At 40.5% G+C, this 27,646-nt stretch overlaps 1 protein-coding gene across 1 annotated transcript; it reads right to left on the minus strand.

Moving 5' to 3' along the window:
• Positions 1–227: 227 nt before the first annotated feature.
• On the minus strand, positions 228–25,789 carry LOC129811234 (interphotoreceptor matrix proteoglycan 1-like). The gene is made up of 16 exons (XM_055862393.1): positions 25,245–25,789; positions 22,110–22,331; positions 18,032–18,198; positions 17,871–17,905; positions 17,137–17,167; positions 16,592–16,750; positions 15,388–15,446; positions 14,914–15,116; positions 13,782–14,837; positions 13,112–13,656; positions 12,689–12,775; positions 2,930–3,149; positions 2,208–2,418; positions 1,736–1,921; positions 1,440–1,629; positions 228–347 (listed from the first exon to the last, which is right to left on the minus strand). The coding sequence occupies exons 1-16, from the start codon at positions 25,309–25,311 to the stop codon at positions 228–230; spliced, it is 3,558 nt and encodes a 1,185-aa protein (XP_055718368.1). The 5' UTR covers positions 25,312–25,789.
• Positions 25,790–27,646: the final 1,857 nt, after the last annotated feature.

Raw genomic sequence — 27,646 nt, forward strand, 5'->3', positions numbered from 1 at the left:
TTACATGCAATCTGATTACATAAAAACAGTCGCTGAAATCAGTTGTGTTACCAGAAAAAAATATTGTAATCAGATTAGATCATTTAAAAAAAATTATATGATTGCTTCTTGGATTACTTTTACGTTAATGGTTACAATTTTGGACAAGGTAGCAAGTAACTGCAATGGATTACATTTAGAATTTAACCTACCCAACCCTGCGTCTACCCTTAGACAATATGACACATTCAAACTGAGCCCAAGATCAGAATTTTCGCCCCTACCTCGTTGTGTGGTATACAGTGATGGAAATCTACCATTTCAGAGACTAGCTTGTCGGGTCTGGTTGTGTAGAGCTGTCTGGGGATCTGGGGAAAAGTATCAGATAAACACAGCTTTACACTGTTCATAGGTCACAAGGAACACACTAGAAGCGCATTAAAGGGGACTGCAGGCATGCGTTTGGCACTAAATATCATTTCAAGGGAAGACATCATTGAGGGTGAAGGTTGGGTAATATTAATGCTCCAGAGAAGATAAGGAGTTTGACTAGACATCTACAAGGTTCTATTACTCATTCACCAGCATGGTTTGACATGGAGTATCCTGTTGACACTGTCATCTACTGTCATAGTCTTCAAATGTCTGACCTCAAATTAACCAAGGATGTTTTGGGGTATATTGATCACGACTCACCACAATGAATCTCTACAGTAAATCACTTTAATACAATATATATATTATCTGGCCAATTTAAATGCATGCACATAGATTTTAGGAATTGATAGACAGTCAGACATTTTAATCTCTACAGTATCATTGAGGGTTCATCCAATTTCATGGATACTGAATAATGAGGATACTATAGAATGGGTTTAGGGTATGAAGGTATACCTCACTGTACTATGGAGTAGAAACGCGTTCCTTCAGAATTTGTTGAAGGAACTAACCATAAGAGTGGAAAGAAAAAAAGAAGCGCAGGAGAGCTGATCATTCAAAGTAAAAGCAAGGAGAGCTTCTTTGGCGATTCAAAAATAAAGATGTAATGAAGAAAAGTACTGTGATTTACCTGTGGTGCATTTTCAAAAAAGAACAGAACAGATAATATTAGAAATCCTCAGAACGCACCGGGTTTCAGCCGACTGGTCGTCCTCAGGCAATGCATGGTGCTCTCTGAGCCTTTGTTATGTGATCTGTTCTGGACGTTTTTTAAGATGTACTAACCTATGTGAGTACTTTACTTCATTAAAGCTTTACTTTTTATCACAAAGAAGCTGTAATTTTTCTTGTTTTGTCAGCCCTGTTCTTACTATAGCCAGGATAGAAGGTTGTTTCTTGTGAATCTAAATGGTTATTTGTCATAAGCGGAATTAGTAAACATTAGGTGATGTTTGCATACGGTTTGGATTAGTGGTATTAGTTTGTTTAGAATATGGGGCCAATTGAGCTATACAGATTACCTCAATACTTAGATGTATATTTTCAATAGCGCGAAAACCTTCTTGCTCGGATGTTTGGGAAGAACCAGCACCACTACTCGAGGGTGCTGGTGTACTTATGCTGGATACTTGAGTTAAGATGCCATCGTCATTTTCAAAAACAGGGTTCACTCTCAATGTGTTCTCAAAGGCATAGGGAGCAATTGTATGCCTATAACACAAAGGAGATAACAAGATCGTAATAACCAAGCTATAAAACAACTGGCTATTGTAGCACAACTCTAAAACAAATAAAAAGGTTAAAAAGGCCTGCTTACACCAAAGTCACAGTCTTTCGGTTCCCAAAACATTTCTTGTTTATGAATACCAAGATGCCTATGATGGCACAAACCAAGGTGAGGCTTCCCACCAGGCAGGCTATGAAAATGGCTGGATCTACAGGCAGCGACACCAGCTCATTGCAGCGCTCTCCGTGATAGTGCCAGTATTTCCCTACAGGACATCTAAAATGTTTGAGAGAAAACAGGATTAGTGTCAACCCCATTGGCTATAGTTTTTTCTACTACAGTAAAAAAAAAAAGTATATCTCAATATGTCAAAAATGCCTTTCGGATTCAACAAAGCCCTAAGGCACGTGCTGGAGCATTGTTGAATCCGAAGAGCTCTTGAAGAATTTCATCGATCTTATTTTAGTGCAAGACAACATCAAGAAGAGCTATGTTGCTAGTGTTTCAGTTGGTGGAAAGTGAGGACCGTAGCTTTCTGTCTGGCCGGTTAGCTCGTGGCTACCTGCAGGTGGCTCCATGACCCTGGATGATGTCACAAAGGCCCCCGTTGAAGCAGTATTCTTCCTCCAAGTTACAAATGCTCTGGCAGGGCAGACCGTCCGTAGTGCTGTAGCCAGGGTCACACAAACACTCAGCCTCCTGGGTCCAACTGTTTACCACACATTGGGAGAACTCATTGCAGGCCAAGAACTTGCAGGGATCTGCTTGGTCAGCTGAAACAAGTAAGAGGATAATTCATTAGCATTAATGAAATCCTGTTCACCTCTCTCTCCCCGATTTGTTCCTTCATTTTCCTCGCATGCAAAGGAGAAATGGTCCTATGTTATCCGAGATCCTTGGGATGTCCATACCCCACATTGAAGTTGAAATGTAACGGTTAAGGTTAGGGGTTAGGGTAGGGACGTCCCAAGGATCCCGGATAGCACTGATCAAGGAGAAACTGGAGGGCACGTTGATTGATGTGAATAAAGGTGTCTGTTTTAAATAAGGTGCAGGTAATGAGGTTTTAGCCAGGGAACTGCTTGTGAGACTAGAGAGTAATGATTTTTGACATCATCTGCAGAGGACAACGCAGTTATGCTGCTGTGACATGCATTCTTTTGACCTTTCCAGATTGAGCATTCTAGAAGTATAATTAATCCCCCGGGCCCCCATCATTTAGATAGGAGCTGTTTCTGTCTATGACAGTGAGAACATTCTGAGGCCAATATAGAGATTGCTTACCAGGTTCTATGTCCAGGTAGCGACTGTCAATCTCAATGTCTAGTCGTTTGGATGCAGCGTTGCAGAAGTCTTCTAGCACACAGTGAACGGCCTGTGTCAGGTTATGTGGCACATCTTTTTCTACTTTCATCTTGCTGTTCACCACAACACTACCGTTCCTGAAGTTGAGGATTTCCAATTGCTTAAATCCTGTCAAATTAGATTGCAGATATGGGAGAAGCTGGAAAAGAGGGGAGATTAACTAAATTAATGGGTATAGAGGACACATTTGATGCTTCAGCACTTCCCTTTTATTCACATTTGGGATTCCACTCACACGGTAATTTGACTAGTAATTCTGTTGACATTCAAAACTATCTGATTTGATTCGCTTTTAGTTTTAAGGAGGAAATGGTATTGGTTGGCATGGTAGTCCTCAAGACATCATTATGGCAAACACCATTTAAATTAGAAAACCGTGTAATTGCCATTGTTATGGTAATTTGGTACAGAACAGAGTACGCCAATTTGGCAAACAGTATTTTACATTAAAGTAATCTTAAAAGCATCACCAATGCCATCCCCATGAAGGACTAGTGAATTAATCTGGGTATAAGAATTAAAATTAATGTTTTATGAAAAAGTTCCCATATTTCTCTCTCTTCTCACTATGAGTTTGGAGACATTTAAACAGAAGTGCACATTTTTTTACTGATAAAATGTATGCATACATAATCTCATTCATCACAATAAAACCATGCAAATTACAGGCTTGAAATGATCAACATTACTAAATGTAGCACAAAACCATGCATTAGTTAGCCATAACTTCTTACAGAAGGGATACTGAGTTAGTTCCAAGTTAAAAGAGAAAAGGTTCAAATGTAAGAAACCGAGAAGGCCAGGCCATTGAGGCCTGTACGACAACAAATCTGTCCACGAAAATCTGTCCATGAAACAAATACAAAAACCAACAATACAACCGTTTTCAAATCTACCAGAACAATCTTCAAATCTGTCAAATTCTCTATTCTAGCCATATCTATGGCATCTCTCCATTGACCGAGTCCATTGAAAGTGTCTGATTGGCAATTATAAAAATTACCTTGACTGCCAGCAAGAATAATAGACTGAGCATCACTATTATAGCTGCTCTGTCGTCTTCAATAGTAAGGTACCTACATTTAGACAAGCGAGAACTGCAGGAAAACCAAATACTGTGAGAAGGAAACATGATGGTGCTTTAATGCAGCTGTTCAATGCCCGTATACCAAGAGATAAGCGGCATTATGGAGCTGTATCTGATTGGGTTACTCCACTTAATACCAGGGCCAGGTCACTATGGCTGAGTTTACACAGGCAGCCCAATTCTGATCTTTTTTATCTCACTAATTTGTCTTTTGACCAATCATGTCTGAAAAAGATCTGATGTGAAAGATATGATTTGATTGGTCGAAAGACCAATTAGTGTGAAAAAAATATCAGAATTGGGCTGCCTGTCTAAACACAGCCTATGGGCCTCATACAACCTCATTCACCTCGCAGAGCATCATGCTCCATACTGTAGTAAGGCCCCCAGTAAACGTGCTGCGAGCAGGGGTATTGCTTAGCTTGTGCCTCAGCATTTCAAATCCAACAAGTTCGCAATCCTCACTGTGCTGTAGTCTTAACGGCCTGCTTTGCACAAACTAGGTGCGTATAGCAATAACCTTGCAGTGTTCATTTGAGTAAATAACAGAATACTATTTAGAGTACATTATGTCATCAAAATACAGTTTTTCTTAATATTGAGTTTATTAAATTGTGTACACAAACCTCCAGGATGCATGACAAACTCGCTTAAACTTGTCTAGATGTTACACGTGTATCTACTGGTTCTTTTTTGGATGTCCTGGTGAAACCACCCTACCATAGTCTCAATTATTGAAAATGTTTTGCAGTTAACATTTTCTAATCAACCAAATGGGTAGTATTTTTTTATGAAGTTACTTAAACCTCCATTTCCAATGTTATTGGTTGCTACACAAACCAGTAGAGACAGGAGTAATATGAGTAGTATAACAACGAGGAAGCAGGGGGCTCTAGGATACATCACAAATGGGGTACGACGTTTAACAGAAATACATGTTTCGTTTAGATGGGCCTGAACTGGAACCACCTAATGAAATTAGTCAGAACTTACAATGACTTACATTGACTGACCAAGTGTTGCTTTCTATTGAAATAATTCAAACATTTGTGGACCTTTGTCTCGCTAGCCCATTTAAAGGACAGTTAAGCTATTATGAAAACATACAGTAGTAACTATACTTACAAAAACTATTGTGAATACTTACCAACTCAAACTTCTGACCACATTCGTTTTTGGCAGAAAACATTCTATTGCAGAATAATTGGACACACTGGTTAATGTTGAATCCCTGGTTTGGGCAACCACTTAAAATTGGAGATGGAGTATGGATGTTTTTATTAGATATGTAGCTGATTAAAATTACAAGACGTCTGGTTAACTTTATTGGATGCAGCTCACTTATTGGATGCAGCTCATAACTTAATAGTGAATTAACTGACTTGCCTAGTTAAATTGAATTAAATATTCTAAAAGTAATGCAGCAGAAGTTCACAATTTTCTAACAGATAAATCCTGGAATTGTCATGCATTTTGTCCTGCATCGCAACATTGCAATGCATTAAATGCATAGTAGACAGTGATTCTGAAACAAGTTTGTCCTATATTATTCCAAACGTTTGTGCTGTGAATTTCGCTACACCCGCAATAACATCTGCTAATCATGTGTTTATGACCAATAACGTTTGATTTGGTTTGATTTGAATTAGTATGAGCTGACTGGCTTATGTTTTTATGTATTTTATTTCACAATATCAAGTAAATCTTACTTAAACAGCATGTTCCATTTCAAGACTGCACCAGTAGATTTCTGCCCTCCAGTACTCTAGCTTCCATTCTACTCTTCAGTGTCTGGATCCCTGTTAGTAAGAGCAGGCAATCCAATTTGTATTGATATCCATCCCATGTTAAAACCTGAGGACGTTACATAACACAAAGTTAAGGCACTTCTGTGGAATTCAAGAATAGTTCCCACTACCAAACTCAAGCTAAGCCTTAAAACCAAATATAAACGTCTGATGTAGGGCAAGTTGGACGAGTTTCATAACATTAGCTGCAATTGGTATGAATGCAGATCTCTAAAAGAAAGCAGTGTTTATCTTTGTTGGGCTTAAGTGATTATGGTTTGTACTTGAGGAGGCAGGGCTGTCCAAAATAGCAATGGTAATGCTGAACGTTAACAATGTGATGACGTACCAATTCCTTACGACCTATTTATATTGGGAGGAAAGCTTGTTCTCTCTTGTGCTCTTGAACCAATTGTTTTACCCATGCTATTAGCTGTAATCCTGCCTATATCCTGTAAAGACACACCTGAAATCTCATACTGTACATGTACAGTTGAAGTCGGAAGTTTACATACACTTAGGTTGGAGTCATTAAAACTCGTTTTTCAACCACTCCACAAATTTCTTGTTAACAAACTATAGTTTTGGCAAGTCGGTTAGGAAATCTACTTTGTGAATGACACAAGTCATTTTTCCAACAACTGTTTACAGACAGATTATTTCACTGTATCACAATTCCAGTGGGTCAGAAGTTTACATATACTAAATTGACTGTGCCTTTAAACAGCTTGGAAAATTACAGAAAATGATGTCATGGCTTTAGAAGCTTCTGATAGGCTAATTGACATAATTTGAGACAATTGGAGGTGTACCTGTGGATGTATTTCAAGGCCTACCTTCAAACTCAGTGCCTCTATGCTTGACAACATGGGAAAATCAAAAGAAATCAGCCAAGACTTCAGAAAAAAATTGTAGACCTCCATAAGTCTGGTTCATCCTTGGGAGCAATTTCCAAACGCCTGAAGGTACCATGTTCATCTGTATAAACGATAGTACACAAGTATAAACACCATGGGACCATGCAGCCGTCATACCGCTCAGGAATGAGACACTTTCTTTCTCCAAGAGATGAACGTACTTTGGTGCGAAAAGTGCAAATCAATCCCAAAACAACAGCAAAGGACCTTGTGAAGATGCTGGAGGAAACAGGTACAAAAGTATCTATATCCACAGTAAAACGAGTCCTATATCGACACAACCTGAAAGGCCGCTCAGCAAGGAAGAAGACACTGCTCCAAAACCGCCATAAAAAAGCCAGACTACGGTTTGCAACTGCACATGGGGCCAAAGATCGTACTTTTTGGAGAAATGTCCTCTGGTCTGATGAAACAAAAATAGAACTGTTTGGCCATAATGACCATCATTATGTTTGGAGGAAAAAGGGGGATGCTTGCAAGCTGAAGAACACCTTCCCAGCTGTGAAGCACGGGGGTGGCAGCATCATGTTTTGGGGGTGCTTTGCTGCAGGAGGGACTGGTGCACTTCACAAAATAGATGGCATCATGAGGAAGCAAAATGTTGTGTGTATATATTGAAGCAACATCTCAAGACATCAGTCAGGAAGTTAAAGCTTGGTCGCAAATGGGTCTTCCAAATGGACAATGACCCCAAGCATACTTCCAAAGTTGTGGCAAAATGGCTTAAGGACAACAAAGTCAAGGTTTTAGAGTGGACATCACAAAGCCCTGACCTCAATCCTATAGAAAATGTGTGTGGGCAGAACTGAAACAGCGTGTGCGAGCAGGAGGCCTATAAACCTGACTCAGTTACACCAGCTCTGTCAGGAGGAATGGGCCAAAATTCACCCAACTTATTGTGGGAAGCTTGTGGAAGGCTACCCGAAACATTTGACCCAAGTTAAACAATTGCAAGGCAATACTACCAAATACTAATTGAGTGTATGTAAACTTCTGACCCACTTGGAATGTGATGAAATAGAAGCTGAAATAAATCATTTTCTCTACTATTATTCTGACATATCACATTCTTAAAATAAAGTGGTGATCCTGACTGACCTAAAACAAGGAAATTTTACTAGGATTAAATGTCAGAAATTGTGAAAAACTGAGTTAAATTCATTTGGCTAAGGTGTATGTAAACTTCTGACTTCAACTGTATATTCGTGCACACAAAAACACAATTGACTTATGTTGAACTAGGCTGATTGAGACCACTAAAAAGTAATCTTGTAAAATATGTGTGGTGCTTGTGCTAACCAGCATTACCTAAAGGCTCTTACTCAGTGTGAAACCCCCTGAGGTGAACATTGTCTATAGTTGTCTATTGGGTTCTATGATTCAGACCAACCCGGGGCTGTCCACATACAATTAGCAATGAGGGAGTTTAGCAAGTCTCACTCCCACAACTGTACAAAAAACGAAGACTTTCCTGCTTTAGCAATATCAACCACTTATTCAGTTTATCCACTTCTACAGTCCTACTCACACACGCGGACACATAAGTAGCCAACATATGAAAATAATATTTTAATGTGGCTTGTGTTTTTTTTTATAACTACCCAAAATTACCAAACGTTCCTTTACCACAATGCCTCTTTCAAATGTATGTAGCAAGCTAAAGCAAGCATGCACACTAGTCAGAATGTAATACAAACATTGTGATGCATATTGAGAATAAAAAGCTACAGAGCACAAGATCAAAATGATTCCAAGCACATTTCTAAGCTGTCCATAATAGTTGGATGTTCCTAAAAAAACAATAAATGTAAATAATTCTCTCACTGTGGTTTTTAAAGACTTAAACCAGGATATTGATAACAACATCTTATCTCTCGTCTTCTTGCGTAAGTGAAAAGAGAGCACACACTGCTGCCCATATGGACATACTGCTGCCCATATGGACATAATGCTACCCATATGGACATAATGCTACCCATATGGACATACTGCTACCCATATGGACATAATGATGCCCATATGGACACACTGCTGCCCATATGGACATAATGCTGCCCATATGGACATACTGCTACCCGTATGGACATACTGCTGCCCGTATGGACATAATTCTGCCCATATGGACATACTGCTGCCCATATGGACATAATGCTACCCATATGGGCATAATTCTACACATATGGACATAATGCTACCCATATGGACATACTGCTACCCATATGGACATACTGCTGCCCATATGGACATACTGCTGCCCATATGGACATACTGCTGCCCATATGGACATACTGCTACCCATATGGACATACTGCTACCCATATGGAAATACTGCTACCCATATGGAAATAGTGCTACCCATATGGACATACAAGGTATTCGGAAAGTATTCAGACCTCTTGACTTTTTCCATGTTTTGTTATGTTACAGCCTTATTCTAAAATGTATAAAATAATGTTTTTTTCCTCATAAGTCTACACACAATACTCCATAATGACAAAGCAAAAACAGGTTTTTAGAAATGTTTGCAAATGTATTACAAATAAAGAACAGAAATAGCTTATTTACATAAGTATTCAGACCCTTTGCTATGAGACTCGAAATTGTGATCAGGTGCATCCTGTTTCCATTGATCATCCTTGAGATGTTTCTACAACTGGATTGGAGTCCACCTGTGGTAAATTCAATTGATTGTCGATGATTTGGAAAGATGCACACCTGTTTATATAAGGTCGAACAGTTGACAGTGCATGTTAGAGCAAAAACCAATCCATGAGGTCGAAGGAATTGTCCGTAGAGCTACGAGACAGGATTATGTAGAGGCACAGATCTGGGGAAGTGTACAAAAGAAATGCTGCAGCTTTGAAGGTCCCCAAGAACACAGTGGCCTCCATCATTCTTAAATGGAAGAAGTTTGGAACCACCAAGACTCTTCCTAGAGCTGGCCACCCGGCCAAACTGAGCAATCGGAGGAGAAAAGACACATGACAGCCTGCTTGGAGTTTACCAAAATGCACCTAAAGGACTCTTAGACAATGAGAAACAAGATTCTCTGGTCTGATGAAACCAAGATTGAACTATTTGGCCAGAATGCCAAGCGTCACGTCTGGAGGAAACCTAGCACCATCCCAACGGTGAAGCATGGTTGTGGCAGCAACATGCTGTGGGGATGTTTTTCAGCTGCAGGGACTGGGAGACTAGTCAGTATCGAGGGAAATATGAACAGAGCAAAGTACAGAGAGATCATTGATGAAAATCCGTTTCCAGAGCGCACAGGGCCTCCGACTGGGGAGAAGGTTAACCATCCAACAAGACAACGACCTTAAGCAAACAGCCAAGACAATGCAGGAGTGGCTTCAGGACAAGTCTCTCAATGTCCTTGAATGGCCCAGCCAGAGCCTGGACTTGAACCCAATCAAACATCTCTGGAGAGACTTGAAAATAGCTGTGCAGCGATGCTCCCTATCCAACCTGACAGAGCTTGAGAGGATCTTCAGAAAATAATGGGAGAAACTCTCCAAATACAAGTGTGCCAAGCTTGCAGCGTCATATCCAAGAAGGCTTGAGGCTGTTATCGCTGCCAAAGGTGCTTCAACAAAGTACTGAGTAAAGGGTTTGAATACTTATGTAAATGTAATATTTCCATTTTTTATTTTTAATACATTTGCAAAAATGTGTTTTTGCTTTGTCATTATGTGGTGTTGTGTGTAGATTGATGAGTGATTTTTTAAATGCATTTTAGAATAAGGCGGTAACATAACAAAATGTGTAAAAAGTCAAGGGGTCTGAATACTTTACAAATGCACTGTATACCTATGCACCATTTCATACCTGAAACAGCCATTCTTAGCTTTCTTTACCTTATTAAACTTTGGCAAATCTTGGTGGACAGACTTACAAATTCTATACACATCCGTAGATATGATTTATTATGAACAAACCTCATTGCCATTAGCTAGCTCTTATCACCATATGAGACCCAGATGAACCAAAACCTGAGCAGAATCTACAGAATTAAGGCAAATGTCACTGTCTTAGACAAAACCAACAACATAGAACAAAAAAATTGTTGAAAGACTCAGACGAACAGACATGAAAGAAATCGTTATATCTTTACATTGATTACTAAAAGTGCATTTCAGAAATTGCAGGTACAGTACCAGTCAAAAGTTTGGACACACCTACTCATTCAAGGGTTTTTCTTTATATTTACTATTTTCTACATTGTAGAATAATAGTGAAGACATCAAAACTATAAAATAACACTTGGAAATCATGTATTAACCAAAAATGTAGCCACCCTTTGCCTTGATGACAGCTTTGCACAGTCTTGGCATTTTCTCAACCAGCTTCAACAAAAAAGTGTTCAGAAAATCTAAATATATTTTAGATTAGATTTTCCAACAATCTTGAAGGAGTTCCCACATATGATGAGCACTTGTTGGCTGCTTTTACTTAACTCTGCAGTCCAACTCATCCCCAACTATTTCAATTGGGTTGAGGTCGGGTGATTGTGGAGGCCAGGTCATCTGATGCAGCACCCTCACTCTCCTTCTTGGTCAAATAGCACTTACACAGCCTGGAGGTGTGTTCTGGGTCATTGTCCTGTTGAAAAACAAATGATAGATAGTCCCACTAAGCGCAAACCAGATGGGATGGCATATCGCTGCAGAATGCTGTGGTAGCCATGCTGGTTAAGTGTGCCTTGAATTCTAAATAAATTACAGACAGTTTCACCAGCAAAGCACCATCACACCTCCTCCTCCATGCTTTATGGTGGGAACCACACATGCGGAGATCATCCGTTCACCTACTCTGCGTCTCACAAAGACACGGCGGTTGTAACCAAAAATCTCAACATTTTGATTTCCACAGGTCTAATGTCCATTGCTTGGGTTTCTTGGCTATAGCAAGTCTCTTCTTATCATTGGTGTCCTTGAGTAGTGGTTTCTTTGCAGCAACTCGACCATAAAGGCCTGATTCACACAGTCTCCTCTGAACAGTTGATGTTTTGATGTGTCTATTACTTGAACTCTGTGAAGCATTTATTTGGTCTGCAATCTGAGGTGCAGTTAACTCTAATGTAATTCTGGGTCTTCTTTTCCTGTGGCTGTCCTCATTATAGCTAGTATCATCATAGCTGATAGCTAGTTTCATCATGTGCTTGATGGTTTTTTCAACTGCACTTGAAGAAACTTTCAAAGTTCTTGACATTTTCCACATTGAGCTTCATGTCTTAATGATGGACTGTCGTTTCTCTTAACTTATTTGAGCTGTTCTTGCCGTAATATGGACTTGGTCTTTTACCAACTAAGGCTATTTTCTGTATACCACCCATACCTTGTCACAACACAACTGATTGTCTCAAACGCATTAAGAAGGAAAGACATTCCTCAAATTAATATTTAACAAGACGCACCTGTTAATTGAAATGCATTCCAGGTGACTACCTTTATGAAGCTGGTTGAGAAAATGCCAAGACTTTGCATAGTTGTCATCAAGGCAAAGGGTCGCTATATTTAGATTTGTTTAACGCTTGTTTGGTTGCTACATGATTCCATAAGTGTTATTTTATAGTTTTGATGTTTTCACTGTTATTCTACAATGTAGAAAATAGTAAAAATAAAGAAAAACCCTTGAATGAGTTAGTGTTTCCAAACTTTTGACTGGTACTGTATGTATCATTTAGCCAAACACAGTTGACAAATGAGTCAGTGGTTGTAGAGATGTTACTTTTGGTCACGTGCTACTCGCAGGCAAATGTTAGTCAATGAAAGCAAATTCTAAGATAGATTCTAATAAATGTTTGAGATATGTACAGAACATTTAGAAAAGAAATAGGCCATGCTCTCTCTGAGACATGAAAGAAATAGTTCCAATATGGAAATACCGGTATTGAAGCTAACGTCCTCTGTCTCCCAGTCCCAGATTTACTGGCTCCAGGATTTGGCGAGTCTCTGGGCTCAGAGAACTGGTTCTAAGTAAAACAAAATGTAGCCAGTTTTTATATGGACAGGTCTTCTGATGAACTCTGAGAACTCTACCCCAATGTACTTGGCTGTTAACATATAGCACCAGTATGGATTAATTAATTAATGTAATCAGGCTTACATCATCACTTGTCTAGTTTCAAAAATAGCCCCTACTCACTTGGGGCTACTTAAATGTTCACTTCACTTCAAACATCCAACCATTGCTTAATGCACAATTAGCTTATCAAACAGTTTGAAACAAGAGCTTGCAGCTAAAAATACAGGTATGACAACAAGGCATGCAGAGAGATAATATCGAGCACAAATATGTGTTTACCTACCAGCTGAAGAAAGGTATTCTCCAATGACCTGTACTCAGGAGAGCTTTTGTTGAACAGGTCCTCTGAAAACATCATGTTAGTGACTCGCAAACTAAAGAACACCACCATTTCTTTGGCTTTTCCAGTACTGGCCATTAAAGGAGTGTTCATGTGTGTGAGTGCTGGGGGTGCGGTGGACTCAAATGGGCCTTCTAATCCACTGCCAAACTCGTCCAGCGTATTGGCGGCTTCTGTACCGTCCTCTACCTTTTCTACATCCTTCTGCATGTCTGAGTCATTAGAGATATCCACGTCCGTCTCAAGTGGTTCCTCTTTTTGGAGAGTGTCCCATCCTTCTGAAGGTCCAGGGGGAATATTTGCTGAGGGGACTTCCTCAGGCTCTGCTTGGATGACATCATCCTCAGATAAAGGCATGTTTGGTGATTGTGTAGCAGAGGTGAATGTTTCGATGGATGCAGGTTCTACGTGTAGAGATGCTGTAGTGGTGATCATTTGATTGTCTCCGTCTGGTTGCTCCTCTAAAGCCGCCTCAGTAGTTGTGGGTCCTTTTTAAATAAAATAAAAAATATAAGAAAATGACATACAAATCCATTTCAATCAAAAAGATTGAAATTAAAATCAAAAAATGCTTCCATAAATTTTGCCACTTGGTTTATAAGCAGAATATTACCTTCATCTTCCTTAGGTTCAACAGTTGGGAGGGTCTCCTCAGCATCTTCCTCAGGGGGGAAGAGAGTAATCATTTCGGTGGTAGGTTGTTCTGTAACAACCGTTCTTGTAACTGGTGGCCAAACCCAAAGGTAGTCCTCTGTCGCATCCACAGTCTCCTCTAGACCAAGTATCTCCTTAGTGACAGGCTGTTCCATAATGGCCGCCAGAGTTGTAAATGGTGGCTTAACCCAAAGGTAGTCCTCTGTTCCATCCCCAGTCTCCTCTATATCAATCGTCTTCTCTGTAGAATCCACTGCAGGCTCCTCTACATCAAGCGTCCCCTCTGTAGCCTCTACCTCAATCGTCTCCTCTGTAATATCCACCGGCTCCTCTACCTCAATCGTCTCCTCTGTAACATCCACTGGAGGCTCCTCTACTTTAAAGGTCTCCTCTGTAACATCCACTGGAGGCTCCTCTACTTTAAAGGTCTCCTCTGTAACATCCACTGCGGTCTCCTCTACATCAAGCGTCCTCTCTGTAGCTTCCAGCTTAATCGTCTCCTCTGTAACATCCACTGGAGGCTCCTTGACCGCAATCGTCTCCTCTGTAACATCTACTGCAGGTTCCTCTACCTCAGTCGTCTCCTCTGTAACATCCACTGCAGGCTCCTCTACCTCAGTCGTCTCCTCTGTAACATCCACTGCAGGCTCCTCTACCTCAGTCGTCTCCTCTGTAACATCCACTGCAGGCGCCTCTACCTCAAGCATCTCATCTGTAGCCGCCACTGGAGGCAACTCTACTTCTTCTGAGGGAGAACTCTCACTAAGTTCCTCTGGGGGAGAATTGGGGGTTACTTCAATGGCAGGGGAGGCAGTGGTAGCCTCAGTGAGAAGAACAGTAACTGAGTCACCTAAAGGCACAACAGTGAGTTCCTCAGGTGTGTCTGTAAAAGCTTTAAGAAATTCCTCTCCGACAGCAACAGTTGGTAAGAAACCTTCAGTGTGCCCAACAACCTCCTCTAGCAAGGTCTCCAAGGTAGTCGCTTCCAACTCATCACGTAGAGAAACAGTGGGATCTGAAGGGAAAACATAAAAGTTAGCATTTCTTCAAAGATTATATCCCAGTTGACCTGAGCTTTAAATTAAGCTTACCAGGTTCAAAACTGAGTGTTTGTATGTCCACAGGCAGGGATGTCTCTTCGCTCAAGGCCTTGGAAACCAGATCCTTCAGTCTGTGCCCGTTTGTGTAAACAACTGTCCCTGTGCCTGGTTCTAGAGTGGGTCTAGATTCTGTGTCATGGTCTTCTCCATTCGTCTCAAACACCACAGCATAGCGGACTGACACATCATCAGATCTGTCAACAAAGCAGAGCTTATATTAGGGAAATAGTATGTATTACTGACAGTTTTTATTATCTAAGCATTTTAGCAAATATAGCAAATGCCAAAGTTTGAGAGACCTCTGACTAATGGAACACTGTTTTGTTATTCCTTTGCTAATGAGACAGCATCACTCTGCGCAGAGAGTGTGTATGTCTAATGGAGCCTGTTCAATGGAATGAAAGATTTGCTTGACTTGTTAGTACTTTCACAGTTCCTTGAACAACTTACCTAAATTCAACCAACCGAAATCCCAAAACACGAAGATCTTTATACCCAGGAAGTTTGTCAAAAACGTGAACCATCTGTGGAGAAAATACATTTTATGGTTATGTTTAGGTAACACATCTTTCTTCGATTCATGCAGCATTCTCTCTGGGGCAATAATCATTGTAAGCAAAATAACATCACACGAATGGAAAAGATATAGCCAATACAGAAAAATTACTTTCATTATATTATGGCTCTCTCACTGTAGTATCATCTATGTGCCGTCAACAGACATGCATTTTCTCTAGGAATCATTCATGAGCTTTACTTACACACTATCCTTCTGGAGTTACAAATCCAATTCAGTCTTTTGATGTTCCCCAATACACTGCTTGATTTACCCTTATCGTAAGCTTCTTAAAAAGCACAAGCTCATTTGCTCACAAGCTCATTTTGGGCTCCCAATGGGTGCAGTGGTCTAAGACACTCAGTGCTAGAGGCGTCACTACAGACCCTGGTTCTATTCCAGGCTGTATCAAAACCGGCTATGATTGGGAGCCCCATAGGTCGGCGCACAATTGGCCCAGCGTCGTCCGGGTTAGAGTTTGGCTGGGGTAGGCCATCATTGTAAATAAGAATTTGTTCTTAACTGACTCGCCTAGTTAATTAAAGGTTCATATTAGAAATTCTAGACTAGGAAAAGGCATAAATAGTAATTCACAAATGTTGTATGCCTGCAAAATACTTTTGCAATCCTTTCAAAACTGTTTTTGCTGAAGGAGCTTGTGATTATCTCAAATCACTGCTCATGTTTTCCTCTGTTCAATGGCTATCTATGCCTATGAAAAGCAATATACAATGAGGCTTCTTAAGGATTGTCCCACACAAGGCCTACCTAATTATGTGGCCAACAATCCGTTCTTCAATAAAAGTATTACCTTAAGAATGTGATTTAAAAAATAAGAAAATAATCCTTTAGAGTCAAATTCTTACATGTGTGAATGTCTTAGTAATCTAACACACCAGGTTTCAAGCCTGAGTCATCTGGGTGACTCAAGACCTATGTTAGCCCATTGAGTTAAAGCCTAGGCATTGGCTCTGGGAGCTAAAATGAGTCAACAGGCCTCAGTCGAGTTTAGTCATTGTGTAGTTCACTAAACCCATCTCTGCAATAAAGGCTAATTTACTTGTTCATACTTTATAAGACTTTTCAAGAACATTTCCTCCCTGCTCGCCTCACCGTATCGTGGAGATTGCGTGTGATGTCATGGTACTGGGGAGCTGCAGGGTCTCTCAGAAGAAGTTCACTGTAGCCAGGGTCAGCTATGGTGACACTGAACTCCACTACCTGCTCCTCAATAACCTCCTCATCTGGTACAATGTTTGGAATCTCTGTTATCTGTGGAAAGCAAAAGCAGCAATGTCATTTTCAATGACCATCATTGAAACTATCAGCGTTATAAAGCCAAGGCAAGGTAGCTCTCAGAAAATATGATTTAACTTACGTCCCCTGCTTCATTCGGAATGCTAAATAGTTCTGATGGAGTTTTCGAGCCTACAAAGAAAGCATTGTGCATTAATTCCAGAATGTTGTATTATTACATTTAACACGCTGTATGGATGAATGTGGAGTACTTACATTTCTCGATCTCAGTTCCTCCAGCTGTTGGTACTTCACCGCTGGAAATCAAGAATAGATGTTTTACAACAATTGCAATCAAACTGAAAAGTACAAAAGGTCAAAAGGGGGTTTCTTGCTCTCTAGGCCTTGGTCCAGAATCCTACCATGATCATCCTGTCACCCAAGTTGTTTGGGCTGAGATGCACAGAGAAGGTGGGTCAGGTCAGAGTTGTATGTTAACTCAGGCCACCAGATGTACAGGCTCCATCAGTTTAGAGAGCTGAGGAGGGTTTTGAGTTTACCTGTTTTTACCTTCTACCAATTAAATCAAATCAAATTGTAGTTGTCACTTGCGCCAAATGAAACACGTATAGACTTACCGTGAAATGTATACTTACAAACCCTAAACCAACAATGTTGAGGGGTTTTTTTAAGTAAAAAAAAATTTGAAAAAAATATATACAATAAAACCATATAAATAAAAATAACACAATAAAATAACAATAATTATCCTTGTCGCAACAGTGATTTTTTTAGGTCATGATTACTTTTTACTACTATAATTTAAACCTTTCTGAACAAATGTTTAGAGAAGCTTGCCTAGTCTCTGGAGATGGTTGCTAGCGTTTTAGAACTTTGTAGTGAAATCTAAAATAACAATGGGGTATGAAACATTGATTTTACATTTATCTGTATCAAAACCGGACATTTATTTTACATAAATTTTGTTTTCAAACACCATATTAAATTAGAATACAATTGATAAATAGGTAGTCAGTTGAAAATTCATGCCGGAAGGGTGTTGAGCATCAGTTTGAATTAAACATTGTAGGCCTACTTTTAGTGATATCTCTAAATAACATCTAACATTTCTCCAACCTTTTCTCTACCTACCTACCTTTCTTTCTGGATCTTCTCCTGTTCAGCAACTCTCTAAAAAACAAACCGACACCCACATTTTAAATATAGAATAACATATATCTCCATCACTGTTATTATCCCTCATTGTTACTCTTGTTACTATGATGCATGGGAATGCATGAAGGTTTTAGTACTCACTCTGGCCACCATGTCAATGTGTTCCTGGGTACTACTGAAGTTCCTGGCCACCTCATCCAGACAGAGAGAGCCATGCTGGCAGGCGTAGGTCCAGTGTTTGTACTCCTCGGAGTTAGGAACCCTGTCCATGAAGATACGGAAGGCCTCCCATATTGCTTCCTGACAAACTAAAAGTATAGTCAAACATATCAGAACAGCTGAATAAAGACTTGTATGAGAACAATTCTTATCATATAGACTAAATGGCAAGTCAATATTTCGCATCTCATTATCGTATACGTGTAAGACGAGACTCAACAATGGAATCATTATGGCCTAGGTTTGGACAAACTATTTTGTCACATACCGTTAATATGATTGAACAGCTTTGAATAATGGATCAGTTAAATGTCACTTCCCAATGTGGGAACGAAATGTACTCGTCCCTAATGGTCTGGAATATTACAAACGTGAATCACAAAAAGCCCTAAAGCTTTTGTTGTGTTTATTTATTTTATGAGGAGCAACAACCACTTGAATTATCCAATATGTTTATGCCTTCGAGACATTCTCTTGCATTTTCATTTCATAAAGTGAAGTTATTATTTCCATGAGATATTCACTGTTTGAATACCCTCACCTCAATGTTACTCCATCCCTGAATATAGCCAGTCACTCAACAGAATCTATGCATAAAATCTGCAAATGCATGACTTTCCGAGGGCTTATGAGAGGATTTAAGTGAACATCTACAGTACCAGTCAAAAGTTTGTAAACACCAACTCATTCAAGGGTTTTTCTTTATTTTTACAATTTTCTACATTGTAGAATAATATTGAAGACATCAAAACTACGAAATAACACATATGGAATCATGTAGTAACTAAAAAAGGGTTAAACAAATCAAAATCTATTTTACATTTTAGATTCTTCAAAGCAGCCACCCTTTGCATTGATGACAGCTTTGCACACTCTTGGCATTCTCTCAACCAGCTTTATGAGGAATGCTTTTCCAACAGTCTTAAAGAGTTCCCACATATGCTGAGCACTTGTTGAACGTGTTCAAGTGTGCCTTAAATTCTAAATAAATCCCTGACAGTATCACCAGCAAAGCACCACCACACCATCACACCTCCTACTCCATGCTTCACGGTGGAAACCACACATGCAGAGATCATCAGTTCATTGCGTCTCACAAAGACACGGCGGTTGGAACCAAATATCTCAAATTTGGACTCATCAGACCAAAGGACAGATTTCCACCGATCTAATGTCTATTGCTCGTGTTTCTTGGCCCAAGCAAGTCTCTTCTTGTTATTGGTGTCTTTTAGTAGTGGTTTCTTTGCAGCAATTCGACCATGAAGGCCTGATTCACAGTCTCCTCTAAAAAGTTGATGTTGAGATGTGAATGAGCATTACACTGAGGCCTGGACTCTGGAGCGGGATTGATTTGGAGGTGGAGGGTGCGTCATGGTCTGGGGCGGTGTGTCACAGCATCATCAGACTGAGCTTGTTGTTATTGCAGGCGATCTCAATGCTGTGTGTTACAAGACATCCTCCTCCCTCGTGGTACCCTTCTTGCAGGCTCATCCTGACATGACCCTCCAGCATGACAATGCCACCAGCCATACTGCTCGTTCTGTGCGTGATTTCCTGCAAGAAATTAATGTCAGTGTTCTGCCATGGCCAGCGAAGAGCCCGGATCTCAATCCCATTGAGCATGTCTGGGACCTGTTGGGTCAGAGGGTGAGGGCTAGGGCCATCCCCCCCATGATTATCCAGGAACTTGCAGGTGCCTTGGTGGAAGAGTGGGGTAACATCTCACAGCAAGAACTGGCAAATGTGGTGCAGTCCATGAGGAGGAGATGCACTGCAGTACTTAACCTCTCTAGGGTATGTGGGACGGTAGTGTCTCACCTCGTCAACAGCCAGTGAAACTGCAGGGCGCCAAATTCAAAACAACAGAAATCCCATGATTAAAATTCCTCAAACATACATGTATTTTACATCATTTTAAAGATTTACTTGTTGTAAATCCAGCCACAGTGTCCGATTTCAAAAAGGCTTTATGACGAAAGAAAACCAAACAATTATGTTAGATCAGAGCCAAGTCACAGAAAAACACAGCCATTTTTCCAACCAAAGAGAGGAGTCACAAAAAGCAGAAATATAGATAAAATGAATCACTAACCTTTGATCTTCATCAGATGACACTCATAGGACTTCATGTTACACAATACATGTATGTTTTGTTCGGTGTTCCTATTTATATAAAAAAATCTGAGTTTATATTGGCGCGTTATGTTCAGTAGTTCCAAAACATCTGGTGATTTTGCAGAGAGCCACATCAATTTACAGAAATAGTCGATGAAAATACAAGTGTTATACAGGGAATTTTAGATCCACTTCTCCTTAATGCAACCGCTGTGTCAGATTTCAAAAAAATTTACGGAAAAAGCAAACCATGCAATAATCTGAGTACGGCGCTCAGACGACAAATCAACCTAAAGAGATATCCGCCATGTTGGAGTCAACAGAAGTCAGAAATAGCATTATAAATATTCACTTACCTTTGATGATCTTCATCAGAATGCACTCCCAGGAATCCCAGTTCCACAATAAATGTTTGTTTTGTTCGATAATGTCCATCATTTATGTCCAAATTCTTCCTTGTTGTTTGTGCGTTCAGTACACAATCTAAACTCACGATGCAAGTGCAAGTCCAGTGGAAAGTTCAGACGAAAAGTCATATTACAGTTCGTAGAAACATGTCAAACGAAGTATAGAATCAATCTTTAGGATGTTTTTAACATACATCTTCAATAATGTTCCAACCGGAGAATTCCTTTGTCTTCAGAAATGCAATGGAACTCAAGCTAACTCTCACATGAACGCGCATGGTCAGCTCATTCTCCTCTCATTCGCCCCCACTTCACAGTAGAAGCATCAAACAAGGTTCTAAAGACTTGACATCTAGTGAAAGCCATAGGAAGTGCAACATGACCCCATTTCCACTGTATCTTGGATAAGCAGAGTTGAAAAACTAAAAACCTCAGATTTCCCACTTCCTGGTTAGATTTTTTCTCAGGTTTTTGCCTGCCATATGAGTTATGTTATACTCACAGACATCATTCAAACAGTTTTAGAAACTTCAGACATCACCAAGAGGTATAGTGTTCCCTATCCAAATCTACTAATAAAATGCATATCCTAGCTGTCACGTTCCTGACCTATTTCTGTTAGTTTGTTGTATGTGTTAGTTGGTCAGGACGTGAGTTTGGGTGGGCATTCTATGTTTTCTGTTTCTATGTTGGTTTATGGGTTGCCTGGTATGGCTCTTAATTAGAGGCAGGTGTTTGGCGTTCCTCTAATTAAGAGTCATATTTAGGTAGGTGTTTTCACAGTGTTCGTGGTGGGTGGTTGTCTTCTGTGTCTGTGTATGTCGTTGCTCCACACGGGACTGTTTTCGGTTTATGTAGTCTGTTCCTGTTTCATGCGTTCTTCGTTATATGTAAGTTCTTATGTTCAGGTGCGTCTACGTCGTTTGTTGTTTTGTTAGTGTATAGTCGAGTTCGTGTTTTCTTTAATAAATATGTCTTCAAACTCCGCTGCATATTGGTTCAATCCCTGCTCCTCCTCTTCTGATGAAGAGGAAGAGGAAAGCCGTTACACTAGCATCTGGGCCTGAGTAGCAGGCAGTTTACTCTGGGCAAGCTTTTCATCTGGATGTGAAAATACTGCCCCCTACCCCAAAGAAGTTAATGCAGCTGGTGGCCACACCATATACTGACTGTTACTTTTGATTTTAACCCCCCCTTTGTTCAGGGACACGTTATTCCATTTCTGTTAGTCACATGTCTATGGAACTTTGTCTCAGTTGTTGAATCTTATGTTTATACAAATATTTATACATGTTAGGTTTGCTGAAAATAAATGCAGTTGATAGTGAGAGGTTTCTTTTTTTTTGCTGAGTTTATATGCCATTTAGCAAACACTTTTATCCAAAGCGACAGTACTAGGAGTGCATACATTTTTAGCGCATGTGACCCCAGCAGGAATTGAACCCACAACCTTGGTGCCGCTAGCACCATGCCCTTACCTCTAAGTTTGTAGTAGGCCCGATGGTTGGAGATTACCTCCTTCATCTTCTCTTGAGGACATATTTTCACCCCCGTGGTGAAGAACGTCGACCTCTTCGTCCGGTGCCTGTCCAGGTCCTTTATCATTTTGACATTGGTGGTGTGTTTGACTGGTCTTAGACTCTCTAGGAAGTGTTTGTATTTGACATCTCGGATTCCAAACAAGTCTTGGACCTGTAGGTCTGCAAAAGACACATTAGAAATGGTTATCTTTAGCATACCTTTTTGGCCAAATATGCCTAAATATAGTGTAGCCTAGCGGTTAGAGTGTTGGGACGATAACCGAAAGGTCGCTGGATCGAATACCTAAGCCGACAAGGTGAAAAATCTGTCTGTGCCCTTGAGCAAGGCACTTAACCCTAATTTTCTGGAGGGGTGCCGTACTACTATGGCTGACCTTGTAAAACAACACATTTCACCGCATGTAGACGTGTATGTAACAATAAAACTTTTTTTTGTCGTTTGGCTAAGTTTGTCTGGTTAAATAAAGGTTAAAAAAACATGATGTATGCTGCTTTCTTTCCCAAACAGTATCTCAGGTCTAACCTGAACTGACTCAGAGTATTTAAAATGGTAGCTACTAAAAATACTTTACTGTACCTATTGGCTACTGTCCAGTGTTTTAAGTGGACGACTATCCCTCACTGTCACTGGATATAAATAGACACTAAGGTGGCAAGGTGAAGTATCTGAGGATACGAAGTCTAATTTTGGAAGCACAATGGAACTAGTTCATGTTGCGTTGCAGAGCATCTTCAAAGGGAGTCAAGAGCAAGTGTTTTATTGAAAGTCATCAATGCTCCGCATTTGTTTCGAATGACATCATATCCTTGTACAGTTACTCAACACAAAGCTATAGCTCAGTGGTCCTTTGTGAATGACATAGTAGGACAATAACAGGTTAGATTACCTAAACTGTAACAATTATGACTGACCAATGTTATTTCAGAGTCCTTCAGATCGTTGCCGTATTAGAGTGATCCCCAATTGCTGAAAAAGCTATATATGACCTAGCTGGCTTTACTCTATTCAGGGAACACACTTCCCCCATTTCACAGTCTCGTCCGTCGCAGCAAGGTAGTGCCATGGTGTTATGAAAGAAAATTAGGCCAGCAATTAGTCACTCCATTCAAAGAGAGGCTTTCTTAAAGGGGAAGTGCAGTAAATAATGTATTTTCCTGTGTTTTTATATATCTTTTTCAATGAGCTTGGAATAATAGTGTATTATGAGCTGTTTGAAAAGACCGCCAAAAATGTCACCTTGTTTTGCAGGCATGGGGTTTTGGCCTGCCTGGCGACATCACCAAGCGGTATAAGTTAATAGACCAATAACAAAGAGTTTCAAACTTCTCTGCCAGTAATAGCTTGTTTTCAGGTTACACATTCCTCCCATTTGGCTCATCCAATTAGGTCCCTCATTCAGACCACTCTCAGACAGTCCTAGCTAAATTCTTGCTTGAGAAATTGCTTTTTGCTAAGAGGCATTTTTGTTAATTTTTTTACTATTGAAAACAATCACAGTAAGGTACTTAATTGTTTCCCAGAAATAATTTGATATTGAGATAAAAACGGTTGCATTTGACCTTTAAAGACATTAAGTCCCATGCGCAATGAGTTTCTAACAGAGGCTAGGGGCTTCATCTGACCTGCCTGCCATGTCTCAGGATTAGGCAGTAGAGGCCACAAAGAAATCAGTGTAAACGATATAACCACTTATACTTTGACCTCAGAGAGGTGGCCAGAAAGTGCCTTGTCTGAGAGATTACCATGTATAAGCTCAGTAGAAGAGTTGGTCGGTAGACAGACACTGCTAATCCATTGCAATGGCAAGGCTGTCTGAAATGGTAATTCCCAAAACTAGCTTGTTTAGTCACAACAGTATAGTTTGTCTCTCACTGTCCAGTATCCGGATATCCAGTTCCCATTGCCACAGAAACATTGGGTTAATTGAAGTGTGATATCATACACATACCAAATGTAAAAAGGATCAATGTTTATTTTGATCAAAGGTGCCGCCGGTTCCCAATTTGGCCCGTTACAGAGAGATTTATGCTAAGAATGTGATCTATTGTTTGTCTCAAAGTGGGACAATACCTAATGACATGGTGAACCCCACCCCACCACAACCACCCAAACACTAAACCCCAACTGGACACTAATAAACTTCAACGTTCAAATGCTAGGTTTGGAATGGGGACCATTAGCCGCAAAACACAGACTCATTCTCCAATTAGGGAACATTTTGAAAAACAAATAAGACACAATGTGAAATGTGCTCAGTGAGGAATGAGTATTCTGAAATGCACATAGGCTAGCATGAGGGCTTGCAGGGGAAATGGCCCCTAATGCGGAGCACCACAGTGAGGGCCTCACAGAACAGAGCTACAAGGCAGAAAAGATTAGTGTCCAGAGCCACTGAGAACAGAATGCCTTTGTTTCTTTTGGGATAATGAATGGACCAAAGACACAATCCAGCCAAAATCTGGACCCAACAGAAGTCGGCTAATAGAAAAGTTTTGTAGAATTTTAGTTAACGTGTTCATAGGGATCAACTAGCTCAATGTAGCCAATAGTGACTTGTATAATATGGCCAAACAGTTTTCCCCCCAGGTGTATTGCATTTTATAGGAATGTATATTCAAATCAATGCAAAAAAACACATGGACTCAAGTTTGACAGGTAGGATGAGTTGATGCTGTATTTGCTGGCTAAAGCAGCTGTAAATGCCGTTGCCATTGATTGAGTGTAGGTCGAAGTCAAGTGGCTCACACTGCTCTCTGTGGAAGTCCTCCTACGTAATGCAGCAAGCAGGTCACAAACTTTGTCAAAATACACTTTGCTTCAAGTTGGTTCCATTCAGTTCTGCAGTATGAATAAACTTTTAATGAGAGATTTGCAAGTAGTCAATTTGTCAAAATTGCCATACCGTCACAATGGTTCTGCCTTCTGATCTGACCCATCAAGAATGTACTGTATTCAAGCATGCACACTATCTCCATCCTTGTGAAAGAACACACCTGTATTTTCACTTCAATTACACTGTGAGACAGGAAACAAAACAACAAGCCAGACAGGTCCCTGGAGTGAGAGCTTACCTTTGATTCGAGGGGCTGCAAGGGTAAAGAGAAATAGGGTGATGAACAGTCCCGTTCTCAAATGCATGATGGACTAGTTTAGGTCCTTTCAGAGCCAAAAAGTTTTCATTTGGAAACAAAAGGAAAGTCGCTGAAAAACTTTATCTTGAGTCCATGAGGAAAAATGTATTACTATTGTCTTGGCTCCAGTTATGTTTTAGCAGATGGAGTTAGAATCCTGGAGTTAGAATCCTGGTTTGATCGTTGAGTCAGTCAATGATCCCTGCAGACCTGGGTGAAGGATTGATAAAGGTGCCAAGGTGAGGGGGCTTGGAAAGGAACTCCAAGTTACTCCACTGTCGGTATAAGTGTGACAATGGTGACGAAATTCAAAAAGCAAGCTCCATTTCGGGAATAATCTGTTTACCTTCTGCTCGCTCAGCGTAATCCCTCCCTGGCCACGTGGTGGTGGCCTAGCCTCATCCTGTTAGGGCCCTTATGGAGCCTCATCTGTCCGTCAGTCAGCAGGGCCCATCGACTTACGGCCCTATAGTCTCCAGTCAGTGTCCCTGTCACCCCGATACTCAGTCTCTCAGCTCCCAGACCAGGCTAGATTTTCTGTGCCGTTCACACAATGCTCACTCTGTTCAGGCTAGCTCACACCAGATCCTCCTCGATGCGCCAAATTTACAGGCTGCCAAGCAAGGCTGCTGAGCTGTAGGATTTTTTGAATATTTTTTTTTAAGGAACTCAGTCTGGCTTTAAACGTACTCTTGAAAGTGGTAATAGTAGAATGCACAAGGTGCAATTTTGAAATTGGGTAGTGCATCATCAGTTCCTCTTGTCATATTACTCATTGAATACCTTTTAAAATTCCAAATCAACTAGCCCGTGTCAGCTGTTTTTTATTTAGGTTATTTTGCCCATAGATTGTGTTGTACTTTTTTAGTCACTCAAATATCACGAGTACACGTTAGGGTAGGTGGCAGAGCTGCTCTGGGTGGGTGGCAGAGCTGCTCTGGGTAGGTGGCAGAGCTGCCCTGTTATTGTTGCTTCCTCCTCCCTCCTGTTAATGGGCTGGTGTGGACCTGAACCCTGAACTGTACTGTGGTGGTTTCCACTCAGCTCCCCAAGCCGACAATAGGATTACCAGCCCTAGCCTGTTATAAAAATCTTACTGCCGTAAATAAGCCTCTTCTGGACAAATCCATCCAGGGGAACACTGAACTTTGACCGTGAGGCGCTTGCGACTATTTGCGTTGCTTTTTAACTGTCAATAAGCCAATATTATATTAACTAATATTACAGCTACAAGCCGTTTTATAGAAGCTTCACATAATATAATTTACTTTTTTGTCAGGATATGCTTTGGGAAGTTGCTACCAAAATCCAATTTCACAGATCTTACACATCTATTTACCATTAACAATTAATTGTAATTTTTTATTGTCATTAGCAGACGCTCTAATCCAGAGCGACAGGAGCAGTTAGGGTTAAGTGCACAGATTTTTCACCCAGTCAATACATATCTTGCAACCACACAAAATACCATAGCATGTCAAGTTTAGTATAGTACATTGGCTTTAGTCTGAAATTAACTCTAAGTAAAAAGTAAAGAGAGTAGAAATTGCTTTGGTAGAAAGCATGCTGAGTGTACTGGCGATCACCCTTACTGCCTGTGGGGTAAGCAGGCTCTAGCAGGTATCACCTAGTTAAAGTGATCATCCATGTTTGTGTGACAGTGGGATGAGAAAGCTCCAGGGAGGCTCACTGTCCATCACAGAGGATGAGTGATCAGCTACATTCAGCACAGCATTCACCCATTCACCCACTGGATTCACCCACTGGATTCACCCATTCAAACACTGGATTCACCTCACTGGATTTTCCCATGCACCCACTGGATTCACCCATTCACCTCACAGGATTCACCCATACACCCACTGGATTCACCCATTCACACACTGGATTCACCCATTCGCACACTGGATTCACCCATTCACACACTGGATTCACCCATTCACACACTGGATTCGCCCACTGGAATCACCCATTCACCTCACTGGATTCACCCATTCACCTCACAGGATTCACCCATACACCCACTGGATTCACCCATGCACCCACAGGATTCACCTATGCACCCATTCACCTAACTGGATTCACCCATTAACCCCACTGGATTCACCCATTCCCCTCTCCTTTGGGTTACGTTTTGAGATAGAGATGAGGTTCATACAGTAGTTAAGAGACGGTTTAAGGTTAGCTTTAGCATTAGGATTAAGGTGAAGGTTAAGGTTGTTGGGTTAGGGTCAAGGTTTGTTTGTGCCTAACCTAAAACCCTACACGGAGAAACGGACATGTCGAAATATGTAGGAAGACATGAAATGTCATAATGCCCATGAAAACTGAAGAGTTCATCC

This window comes from Salvelinus fontinalis, chromosome 15, assembly GCF_029448725.1.
Source record: "Salvelinus fontinalis isolate EN_2023a chromosome 15, ASM2944872v1, whole genome shotgun sequence".
In the NCBI taxonomy this organism is placed as follows: Eukaryota; Metazoa; Chordata; class Actinopteri; order Salmoniformes; family Salmonidae; genus Salvelinus; species Salvelinus fontinalis.

Bases quoted from the DNA above. Each gene is read 5' to 3' on its own strand.
- LOC129811234 (XM_055862393.1), bottom strand. From the start codon at position 25,311: ATGCATTTGAGAACGGGACTGTTCATCACCCTATTTCTCTTTACCCTT. The intron at 15,117-15,387 runs GTTGGTTGAATT...CTTTGTTGACAG, and splicing joins CTTCGTGTTTTGGGATTTCG to ATCTGATGATGTGTCAGTCC. The intron at 2,419-2,929 runs GTAAGCAATCTC...TACTTGTTTCAG, and splicing joins CTACCTGGACATAGAACCTG to CTGACCAAGCAGATCCCTGC.